We start from the raw sequence: 12,536 nt of genomic DNA, 5'->3' as shown, positions 1-12,536 counted from the left end.
TAACCGAAAATGTGTCTTTTTTGGATAACTACTTCAATAATTCTTTTGATTTAATGAACTCTTTGAATGAAATTAAAAGTTATGTAGCGCAAGAATTAAACTTTAAAGTTGAGAAACCAATTTCAACTAAGTTAAATAAGAGCACAAAGTTTAATTCCTTAGATTGCTCTACTTACAATGCAGATATCTTAACCCAAAGTCAAGAAAGTAAAAATGATTTTAAAAAGTATTTAAAGAATTGGGGTTTGCCTACTGAAATTGTTACAAGGTATGAGCAGAAAGGGATTCAAGAAATGTTTCAATGGCAAGTTGACTGTTTAAGTAATCCAAGGGTTTTATTAAATTGTTCCAATTTAGTTTATTCAGCCCCAACCTCTGCTGGGAAAACGTTAGTGGCTGAAATATTGACTATCAAAACAATACTTGAACGACAAAAGAAAGTAATAATTATTTTACCCTTTGTTTCCATTGTGCGGGAAAAAATGTTTTATTTGCAGCATATTTTATCAAGTTCAGGTATTCGCGTTGAGGGTTTTATGGGATCCCAATCTCCACCAGGAGGGCTGCAATCAGTGCATATTGCTATTTGTACAATTGAAAAGGCTAATAGTTTAGTAAATAAATTATTAGACGAGAACAGCATTTCTGAACTTGGTGCTATAATTGTGGACGAACTTCATTTACTTGGTGATTCTCATAGAGGATATATTTTAGAGCTTCTGTTAACTAAAGTTAAATATGTAACTAATAAATCGGATAATGTCCAAATTCAAATTATTGGAATGTCAGCTACTCTTCCGAATTTAGAAGTTTTGTCCAGTTGGTTGGATGCAGAACTTTACATAACAGATTTCAGACCAATTCCTTTAGATGAATTTTGTTTAATTGGCAACAAATACTATGATAAACAGGGAAAATTCATAAGCAACATTAAAAGGATAACTGAAAATGAAGACATTGATTATGTATTAAATATTTGCCTAGAAACTATTAAGGAAGGTTGTTCTATATTAATTTTTTGTATGACAAAAAATAGATGTGAAAGCTTAGCTCAAAGTATTGCATCATCATTTTTTAAATTGGGTTGTGGCGGGAATGAAGTAGGGACCATTTTAAGGGAGGAACTTAAAACTGATGCTATTGCAGAAGTTTTAGAGCAACTAAAAAATTGTCCTGTAGGCCTAGATCAAGTATTAAAAAATGTTGTATCTTTTGGTGTGGCTTACCACCATGCAGGCCTTACATTTGATGAAAGGGATATAATAGAAGGAGGATTCAAGTCTGGTGCCATTCGTGTTTTGGTAGCAACATCTACATTAAGTTCGGGGGTTAATTTACCTGCAAGAAAAGTTATAATTCGGTCTCCTGTGTTTCAAAGACAACCAATAAATATTTTAACTTATAAACAAATGATAGGAAGAGCTGGTCGAATGGGAAAAGATACTAAAGGCGAAAGTATTCTAGTATGCACACAGGCAGAACAAAAGATTGGTTTTGATCTTATGATGGGTGCTTTGGATCCTGTCAAAAGCTGCATAGAGACTGAAGACAAGTTTATGAGAGCTGTAATAGAAATGATTGCTAGTCAAGCAGTTTGCACTAAGTCAGAATTAGATCTTTATTCTAAATGTACTTTACTTTTTAAACAATCAATGTCTTCTTCGCAAGACTCTCTATTAGAAAATACTTTAAAACAATTGATAGATTTTGAGCTGGTCAGAATCCAAACTAATGATACTGAAGAACGCTATGTCGCGACATCTTTAGGGAAGGCTTGCCTTTCTTCAAGTATGGCACCCAATGATGGCTTGTCGTTATTTTGTGAATTACAAAAAGCGCGTCAGTGCATTGTCTTGGAAACTGACTTACACCTCATTTATTTAGTTACACCATATAGTGTCAGTAGCCAATGGGCGGACTTGGATTGGTTGCATCTCCTAACTTTATGGGAATCTTTAACAGTTGCTATGAAAAAAGTTGGTGAACTTGTTGGAGTTCAAGAAAGCTTTATAATCCGTTGCTTGAGGGGAGCAAATAAATCTGCATGCAAGAATAAGCTGAACATACATAAAAGGTGAAATATTAATAATTATAACATTTTTACATTAAAAGAAGTAAAAAAAAAATCAATTTAAGTAACTTTTAAACTTTTTATGGAGAGAGAGACTGGCTTTTTTTAAATATAATATGTAGATTAGATTTTATTTTCGATTTATTAGTAGATTCGATTTTTGGTGACAGTTTAAATGTTGTTGGTTTTTGTATTTAAATATATTGTTATAGGTTCTATACAGCCTTGGCGCTTCAAGACTTAGTCAATGAAGTTCCTCTCTCAGAAGTAGCCGCAAAGTTTCAGTGTGCTAGAGGTTTTCTTCAAGGACTTCAACAAGCTGCTGCAACATTTGCTGGTTAGCCTTTTTTACATGAATCAAATAGTCACTTCATGACAAAAAAAAATTTAAAATGCAACTTTTATTTTTATTTTAGGTATGGTAACAGCTTTCTGTCGGCAACTAGGCTGGAAAAATTTGGAATTACTTGTTTCACAATTTCAAGACCGGCTTCACTTTGGAGTTCATTCTGATCTGTTAGATTTAATGAAGTTATCATCCTTAAATGGTGTAAGAGCGCGAACGCTCTTTGATGCTGGATTTGAGACAGTTTCTAGTATCGCCTCGGCAGATGTAAATGTTATAGAAAATGCTTTGTACAAGGCTGTACCATTCCAGAGTGAAAAGGGCAGAGAAGGTGATGATTTGGCTGATGTTCGAAAAAGGAATAAAATCAGAAATATCTGGATTACAGGTTTTTGTGGTATGACTGCAAAAGAGGCAGCAGAAAACCTTATTCTAGAAGCAAGAAAATATGTAGAATTAGAAATTGGTGTAACTGAAATAAAATGGGAAAACAAATCAAGTACTGAAAATCAATGTGGTGATGATGGTATCCACCAAAAAAAAGTATATTACACCCAAAATGAAACTTGTCCCCAGAAGTGTGATAGTAAAATAATTGTTCAGTGTAGTACATTAGTATCGGAAACATTGGTATCACTAAAGAGTGATAAAACAATATTAGAAAATTATACCCCTTTTAATAGGAATTCAGTTCAAATTGAACCTGATAAAGAATTGAAATCTGAGAAGGAAAGAAATGCATTGGCGGAAAAAAATTCAGTCAAAGATACAAGTCAAATTTGTGAGGCTGATATTAACTCAAAAGAGAAAACATTACATAATCACAACAAATACTTAACTTTAAAGTTGAAGAATGATACATTATGGGATTCATTGAACATTAATGATACAGCTTTGGATAATATTTCAAAACTTCCTATGTCTGCTAAAGTTTTATCACCAAATATAAGCTTTGGCGAATTTGAACAAAATATTGATTCAAAAGAAACTAAAAGTAATAAGTCATTTAACACAACTGAAAAAGATGTCAGTATGTTTTCATCTGAAGGTGATAATTCGAGTCTATTTGAAGATAGTTTACCTTTAGATTTAATTCCAAATACTGTACTAGATACTAAAAAAGAAACTTTTCAAAATGATATGACGCATTCTCAATATATTAATTCTAGTTCAATATTAGAAGCGTTTAAAATGTCTATTATTGATGAAGACGATAACATGAAATTAGTTTACGATGTAGATGATATTGAAAAAACTGACATTGATAAAGTTAAAAAAGTAATTAAAGGTTGGATACCTGATAATGCAGATGAGATTTCTACTCAAGGTGTTACTGATTCTTGGGTTCATAAAGATTTCATAAGTCCCTTAAAGCGCGAAAATAATTCTATTAAAAATATCTGTTACCCTCAAGCCAAAAGGAAAAAGCATACTAAATCAATCTTGAATATGAAAACGATATCAAATAAAAAACCCTTACAAATTAACTCTGTAAATTCATACAATTTTAAAATGAAAGTGAATAACAATACAATTGAGTGTTATATTTTACGGGAAACAGATGTTATTGTTCATTTAGAAATTTTAAATACAATCGATTTAGCTAGCTTTATAACAATTAATTATGAATCAGGTAATTGCGCAAATAGAATAGGCACTGATATTCTGGAAGATAAAACCTTAAGGAGTAGTCGATCGAGAACATGCGATTCAAATTCTCAGATCCATGGAATATGTTTTTATTTCCAACCTGCAATTTGCATATTTCTTGATTTGTCTTCACTTAATAATTTAAAGGAATTCACAAATAAATTGTCAAAAATTTTGATGAGATCTACTTTAAAAATGCGATCCATGTGGGTTAAGAAACATTATTTATATCTTATCAAGTTGTTGGGTTATTTCTCACAAACATTTTCCGATATATTAGTTGCTGAATGGTTGATGGATAACAAAGAAGATATGTCCAGCGTTCGTGAATTGGTAAGATTTATTATAATATTTAATTAGCGGTCCGACCCAGCTTACATAGCACTCAGTGACCTCGTACAAATCAAATGGGGTAGGAATTTTTGAAATCGTTCAAACAGTTTCTTATATTAATGCATTGAAACAAACTCTTCAGTTTCATATTATTAGTATAGATTTTAAACTTGTGAAAGATTAACGCGGTTATTTACTCCGGGAAAAAATCGTCCGATTGATGTATTGTGTTTTTTCCAGTTCCTTCATGATATTGAAATTGTGTTTCACATATTTTCTTATTTGCAGATAAAGAAATATCGTAACGTTGATCTGTTAAATACAAACATTACAGTCGATGGTAATACGAAGAATTATAATGAGCTAGATAAAGTTGAAGAATCGTGTCTTAAATCTTGGTGTTTGTTTGATATTGCTGATGAACAAGATAAATGCTTTTTCGATAAATATCACTTTGCGATGTCTATTATTGGTAATATATTTTTTTAATACGTAAACATTTCAATATGGCATAGCGATTTTATTTGAAAGAAGATCCTTATAGTTTCCCTATTCATATATAGATTCATTCAATTTATATGTACACAGTTTATTCTTATAATTATAGAGATTATACGTCTTAGTTATTTGTAGCAAAAATGTTATGCCACATTTTTGTTTTAGAGATGGAAAATCATGTATTAAAAATATTGGCGTGCAGCGAATACCAGGGAATCATGGTGGATAAGGAACTCGCGTCTCGACTCTTGGTTGATGTGAAAAGCTCGCAAGAGATACTTCAGAAAAAGGCATTCAAGATATGCGGATATCACTTTAATTTTAATTCGTCGAAGGATGTCGCTAAGGTATATTTTAAAATTTTGTTATTTGTAACACTTTAAATCCATCTAAATTGATATACAATATTTATATCATACATAAATACTTTATACACATATAGTATCTAAGAAATGATTTTATTTTGCCCGCTACGACATAAAAAAATGAAAAATGACACAATGTGATATCCAGGTATTAGGTATTTACAAAGGTCGCAAAGTAAGTACAAAGAAAAGCGTGCTTACGGCCCATAACAGTCCGATGGCGAGCATCGTGATCTATTGGAGGAAACTCAACTCTATTTTGACGAAGACCTTGTACCCGCTCACTGAAAAGGCTTACATGTGTAGTGCAGATAATAAGTAAGTGATTTCGAGTTCCGTACCGAAAGTTTAAAAGTTTCATTGCCCACAGAGTTATTACTTTTTATTGAAATGGTTTGTGTGAAATTAGATTTTTATTTTACAGACAGATTTTTACATCTGCTTTATTGTTCAGTTTAAGAACTTCAAAAAAGTACAACTTATATAGTACATAGAACTGTAGTCTAGATAATTTGAGATGGTGAAAAAAAGTATCTAGGTATGATATTTCTTGTACAAATGTTGGCCTCATTGATCATAAAAGGCTGTGTAAACTTTGAACGAACGTGGTTTTAGCCAGCACCGAGCGCTTTTGGTACGGAGCCAATATAAACGTTCGGTACTTCGATATGCTCTGTGTTATGTACAGAACGGTTCTAACTTAACCTGCTTTGTTTGCGATCGGTGTAATCGTATTTTTATTCGAGCGAATCGAGTTGTTTTTGTAGAATTTTGTTCTTTTGTTACATTAAGAGTGTATATCTAATAACATATGTAAGAAGTTTTATTGATGCAAGTGTGAATAATTAAACAAAAAAAGCTTTAATTTATTCTATAATACGCGTATTTAGGCATAAAACTCTGTTTAGTAAACTCTTAAATTTAATAACTTGAATGTGACCTATAATAATAATGCTTGCCTAAAATGTAAACGGCTATGTAAAAAGGATAAAAAATTATTCGATTACATTTTTAATTATACGAAGGTAGAAATACAAATTGATCTTTTGGTGCCATCCCCTGTTGCGATTATGAATAAGTAAATTCGGTTTGCAGGATAAATCCTTCGTACACGTTGTTCACTTGCACCGGTCGAATTAGTATGCACGAACCGAACTTACAAAACGTGCCACGAACATTTTCCGTACCCATGAAATACCTGAAAGTTGTGGACGACTTTGAACCTTGCGACGACGCAGCAGAGTTCAATTGCAGAAACATTTTCAAAGCATCGCCGGGCTACGTGTTTGTTTCGGCGGATTATTGCCAACTGGAAATGAGAATCTTAACCCACTATAGTAAGGACGCGGTTTTGTCTCGGATTATGAAATCGGATGTGGACGTTTTTAAGTCTATAGCCGCTTCTTGGGGGGGAGTTCCAGAAAGTAAGGTACGTGTGTAGAATGTTAGATTAACATGTTGGTAGTTTGCATTAAAAAACGAGTAAAGTATAAAATCATCAATCATAGTATATTATAAAAAAATTCATTGAATGCGTTACGCCTGGCTAAGTTAAATATCCTGTCTTAAATGTTCACATTATCCTTGTTTTGAACCTGTTTCATCAAATAAGTAATCACATAACTAACTACTATCTAATAATTAATAATAATTAATAAAGAACCTTTATGATAAAACTAAAATGCATAATGCTATAGGTGGATGACGACCTCCGTCAAAAAGCGAAACAGCTATGTTACGGAATCCTTTACGGAATGGGGAACCGTACGTTGTCTCAACATTTAGATGTATCCGAAATGGAAGCTGCCATGTTCATGGATAGCTTTTACAATACGTATCCCGATGTGCGGAAATTTACCCAAAATGTGGTACAGGAGTGCCGGAGCAAGGGCTACGTGGAGACTCTGATGAAACGCAGAAGATATTTACCTGACATTAACAGCCTCGTGGTCTCCAAGAGAAGTACGTATTTTAATATTGTGATGTTAATGTTGTCCTTATGGCATTTACATTTATTTATTGATTTATTAGGCATCAAAATTACATTCCATAGCAGACCTTACTGTTGCTGATGCTTACTTCACATGCTATTATCTCGTATGAACATTTTATATATTTCTTAAAGATTCCCAAAGATACATTGGTTAAAATATTTGAAACAACAACCTCGTACCTCCGTTAACGTCGGTGACCTTTTTTAACACAATTTTATTAAGTTTACATGTAATCGATTCATTAAGATTCGATAGATTTTTATCCACTTTAAACGGACAGATTTAATTCAAATTTTGTACACTTATTAAGTGTCGGTGACGATACAATAATTTAATGAGCTTAAATTACTTAGTTGATTCAATAATTAAAACGCGTTCGTTCGTTTATTTGAAAAGATTTATTGAAATAACTTCATCATTCGCAACCCAAAAGTAAATTAAATATTATATTATAATCGAAAAACAGCTTTAATTCTCGCTTGTTTGATAAAAGTTTGGTAGAATTAATTAGGTACTGGTTTGGGTGAAATTTTGTTTGTCCTGACCGAGCAAGATAAGACCAATACCGAAAATATCAAAATTCTTACGGATTAAATTTTTAGTTTAGTTCATTTCATAAACATTATTAAATTGAAATTTTATTGTATAAAGATTTTAATATGCTGATACTTCTTTAAGATTCTTGACCTAAAAACATAATGAGCTAAAATTAAAAGCTTAAAAATTATATATCGGTCATGTTTTCTTTAATACAAGAGATTGATTAGCGGTTACATTGAGATTGTGGGCTGTTTCACTCTTTATAAGTGGTGAAACGATACATGACCTATTTTTTGCACTAATTTAATTTCTATGTATCGATAAGAGCTCGTTCAATACATAAATATACAGTAGTACAGTAGTATTTCGAACAATAATTAAGACAATCGGTACAGGTAGGCTATAAACTTTCATACCGAATAGCCTAAAAAGGAAACGGTCGATTTATATATACAATACAAATGTTAAATTAAAATAATAATTACAGATACTGCAGAGCGCCAAGCTGTAAATACGACAGTACAAGGATCAGCTGCAGACATAGCAAAGGCAGCGATGTGTGCAATAGACAATAGAACATACGGAGATATAAAACCACACCTCGTTCTACAAATGCATGATGAACTTATCTATGAAGTGGTCGAATATAAGAAAAACGATTTTATAAATATTCTGAAAGACGTTATGGAGACAACAGTTAGATTGAATGTACCTTTGCCAGTCAAAGTGAAATCGGGATATACGTGGGGTGATTTGGAAGAAATTAAATTGTAATATAATATAGTGAAATTTAGAAATATAAGCCCTGTGATATTTTTGTTATAATGTTATGTGCCTTAATACATTTTTTGTCCAATATTGTGTTTCATCTTACTTAACTCTTCACGCTTGTACTCGGATAGATTACAAAGTTTAAAGTAGAGTCATTGAGGTACTTGATTTATTTACTGTATTATATACTAATGAAGTATAAAATTATATTAATATTTTAAATGATTAAAATTTTAGGTTATATTTTTTGCTATAAATGACATTTATAATGACATTTAATGAAATTATTATTAGGCAAAAACCAAAAATCAGAAATAATCCCAAGATTAACACGCCGTACCTACTGCTACTGCGTACTACTTTTAAAATAATAATATGTGTGTAGATAAAATAATATATTAATTCTTCAACTACATTATTTCTATCCATTTGAGATTTTAATAAATCAATGAATTTACGTCATCAAATACGGTCAAAAGTTAAAACTAAATAATAGTGACGTTAATCTGGTCAAACAATACAAAGTTTCAATGTTGATATTCCCTTAGACTTTGTTTACATAAGTCTCAAAAGCGCCATCTTTCCCTCGTTCAAGCGGGATTTTCCGAGTTTTTCTAACGTATCGTTATAGAGGTCGTATCGGTTGCCTTCCCCACGCGCAATCAATACGTGCGCCGTGCAGCCCTCCGGCCAGCTAGATTTCCTTGTCACCCTCTGACACGAGCGACGTACACCCGTTAAAACCTGAGCCTTCATAATGCACCTAAAATGTTGAATCTTGTCAGTGCACTTCAGTCGCGAAAATCGCGCGCGTTTCAGTGACTCGAAGGTTGTTTTAATTAACGTGTTTAGTCGACGAGAAAATGCATTTACATTTTGAGAGGAACGTAAACGCGAAGTGCGATTGCACGATACTGTCGTTGTCGTGGATGGGCAAGGTTCCTGATGAGCTGCCAGAGGTGAGGAGATTTTCTTACAAATAGTATTGTATTTAAGGTCGGTCATGGTCAATGCTCCTAATTACGACATGCATGTAAATATAAAGGTGTTTGCAAGAAATTTATCTTTCGCAATGTGGAGTGGAATTTATTTACGTTCAGTAATTAGAGCAGGTAACGAGATGTTAATTTTAATTCATATTTTTATTTGTGTGATTTAAACATTTTTATTGAATAACAGATTATGATCTAGTTAGTAGCCTATACTATTGTAAGTGGCATTTATGTTTTCATGATTATGAGATATTCTATTTTAACTTACGATTTCGATTACTATTTTGCAATTGTTTGTAAAAAGAAGAGCACAATTAAGTATTCGTGTTTATCTAATACTTTAATTTATATGGTCAAATTGCAATGTAACTTTTTGTTTCATAAAACATTGAATTATTTATTATTAAACCTAATATAATATAGCGCTTACAGAATTCAAAATCAGTGATTTCTCTTAAAAAATCATCAAACTTCATTCAAACAGCCTATTATTATGGAATTAAACGCTAAAACTTTAATTATATCACTGAACGATCTGTGAAATGAGCGCCATGCAAACAAGGCTGCCAACCGAGCTTTATTACATTTAATTGATAATTTTGGTTAGAAAAAGGATTAATAAAGTGTTATTAGGTATCTAGATTCTAGCATCATACATAGATCGCATAATTATTAATATTTTAAGTTAAAAGATAGAGAGAAGTTAGAGAGTATAAATCACTAAGAAAAGTCATAATAAACCGCCTATTTATTGGAAAATCTGCAGTTCATGAAAACAAAGCTCCATACACTCTCTCCATTTAAAAAAAATATTTAACAAAACATAATTTAATTAATCTTAATTATTAATTTTTGTTGTACATGGCTTTGAACTATTATTTTTTTTCGTGTAGAAAACTAGCTGTGCTTAAAGATTTGTCTGCGATTGTTCGTTATGGTACTTTCTGATTTATTTCCTAATATCTCAGGAATATACATATCTTACCTTATCAGGTTATTAAAAGACAGCTTAAAACATCGCATTTATTTATTTAAACGTAAGTCATAAAAAATATTTCAAACGTTTTGGGGGTTTATAAATATTTGCTACTAGCTATATCAGGTACGCGATTTACATTTACTATTTGATCGACTACATACTATAATTTATTTTACGTTTCATTAAAATAGAATGAAAGCATTTTATTGTAACGAAAAAAGGTACCGGTGTTTCCAGTGAACGCAATTATAACGGCACATTTAATTCTCATTACCGTCGACGAAAATTGAAAACAATTTGCAAACGTGTAACCGCCGTTTATTGAGTGACTGTGAAAGAGTCTGAATAAAATCTTGGTTTACGATGGCCCAGATGGGACCCGGGTCCCTATTCAATTTACTTTTCCATTCTTGCATTTGACCTCCATGCTTTCATTTCACGCTAACAGTTTGACGTCAACTTTAAACCTATTATTCAGCGCAAACTTTTTCACAAGTTACACTAAAATTTTAACGTAGTTAATGGCCACCATTTCTGGGTTGTTCATGGAATAACTTAAGCTCTAGGGTAATGATAATGTAGTTCTCTTTGTTTTACATCTATTTGTTTTATTTTTATATAGAGGTTTCATATTACAATAATATTATTTTACATAACATTCTCTTTCTTCGTCTAAGAATACTGGATTTTGAAACTATTTCTACTTAACATAAACACACAGTTACCTTCGCGTTATTTTCAACGATAATTTACTAACTACTACCGAGACAATGTTTCGATTAATAATTTTCTTTTTTCGATTTTTATGTATTCCACTATTTCCTAATAACATTATGATACATATGACGTAGATATGGAAAAGACGCTAAAATAAACGCATAAATGCTCGTTTGAAAAGAATGTAAATAACATAAAGGTACATAAATTCAAATTAATATATAAATACAGAAGTATAAAAGATTCTGTTCGTGGCAAATTAATAACACACAAATATTGTTTTTTCATGGACGTAGTTTTATTACGTCCATGTGTGTTTCTTTCACAAGGGTTAGTTACCTTAGTTTCTATTCTCTCTCTTCAAATAAAAACGAACGTAATGGATACTTGAATTGGTTTTTTAACAAACACATTATTTACTTCTTATGTACTGCGGGTATACATACTCAGAGATAAATATTCAGTGACACAATTGTGTTTAGTCGAGAACGAAAACATATTATATAAAATGGTATATACACATAGTGAAATGTTTTGGTAAATTTATATTTTAGAGAAGAAATATAAAGGAATTCAATAAGAAATAACATATTTTTATAAAAGCCCAATATGCTTCTGGTTGAATACCACATTGAAATATGTTTTTTTCCGGTGAAAATCCACAGAGTAATTGAACGAAACCAATTCCAATTGCAAGCTATTTGTTTTTGTTTAAAACGTTCCTATTGAATTTGCAGTTAAATATCGCTTGCAATGGGATTCAACATGGCGGCCCTTAATATATACTTCATACCTACTGAATAAGTAGATTCTAATCGTCCTGGCTATTTATTTTTCGTAACTCGGTACTTTTTAATAATAGAAATAACTGTTAAAATGATTATAGGTTTTCAGTGAAATTTAGATTATAATAACACTAGCTGACAGGGCAAACGCTGTTCTGCCTTACTCCTATCATTTAGGGGTATGAAAAATAGATGTTGGCCGATTCTCAGAACTACCTGATATGCACTCAAAATTTCATGAGAATTGGTCCAGTCGTTACGTAGGATTATGGTAACAAACATTGTGACACGAGAGTTTTATATGTATAGAGATGTAGATTAAATATAATTGGCCATAATAAGATTCACTTAGTCTACCGTTATTGCAAATAAATACATGTCAGACACGAAGAACGAGGGGATGCGAGAAAATTTTCATAACGATTAGTAGTTTTGGATGAAACCAGAATATCTTCGTTCCTAAACAATATTACTTTCTGTTCTGATTTTGTTGTC

The 12,536-nt window shown here is 31.7% G+C and overlaps 1 protein-coding gene across 1 annotated transcript; it reads left to right on the top strand.

Moving 5' to 3' along the window:
* LOC119840526 (DNA polymerase theta-like) lies at positions 1-8,604 on the top strand. The gene is made up of 10 exons (XM_038367192.1): positions 1-2,074; positions 2,284-2,408; positions 2,488-2,822; positions 4,215-4,400; positions 4,689-4,872; positions 5,064-5,245; positions 5,412-5,581; positions 6,359-6,692; positions 6,961-7,225; positions 8,285-8,604. Exons 1-10 carry the CDS (start codon positions 54-56, stop codon positions 8,569-8,571), a joined length of 4,089 nt encoding a protein of 1,362 aa, XP_038223120.1. The 5' UTR covers positions 1-53; the 3' UTR covers positions 8,572-8,604.
* The last annotated feature ends 3,932 nt before the right edge of the window (positions 8,605-12,536 follow it).

The sequence above is a fragment of the Zerene cesonia genome, chromosome 6, assembly GCF_012273895.1.
Source record: "Zerene cesonia ecotype Mississippi chromosome 6, Zerene_cesonia_1.1, whole genome shotgun sequence".
Lineage (NCBI taxonomy): Eukaryota > Metazoa > Arthropoda > Insecta > Lepidoptera > Pieridae > Zerene > Zerene cesonia.
The sequence above is the reverse complement of the archived record's forward strand: the minus strand, read 5'-3'. Positions and strand labels throughout refer to the sequence as shown.

Excerpts from the sequence above, each read along its gene's own strand:
- LOC119840526 (XM_038367192.1), top strand. The coding sequence starts at position 54 with ATGAACTCTTTGAATGAAATTAAAAGTTATGTAGCGCAAGAATTAAAC. Across the intron at positions 4,401-4,688 it reads TGTCCAGCGTTCGTGAATTG|ATAAAGAAATATCGTAACGT; the intron begins GTAAGATTTATT and ends TCTTATTTGCAG. Across the intron at positions 4,873-5,063 it reads CTTTGCGATGTCTATTATTG|AGATGGAAAATCATGTATTA; the intron begins GTAATATATTTT and ends TTTTTGTTTTAG.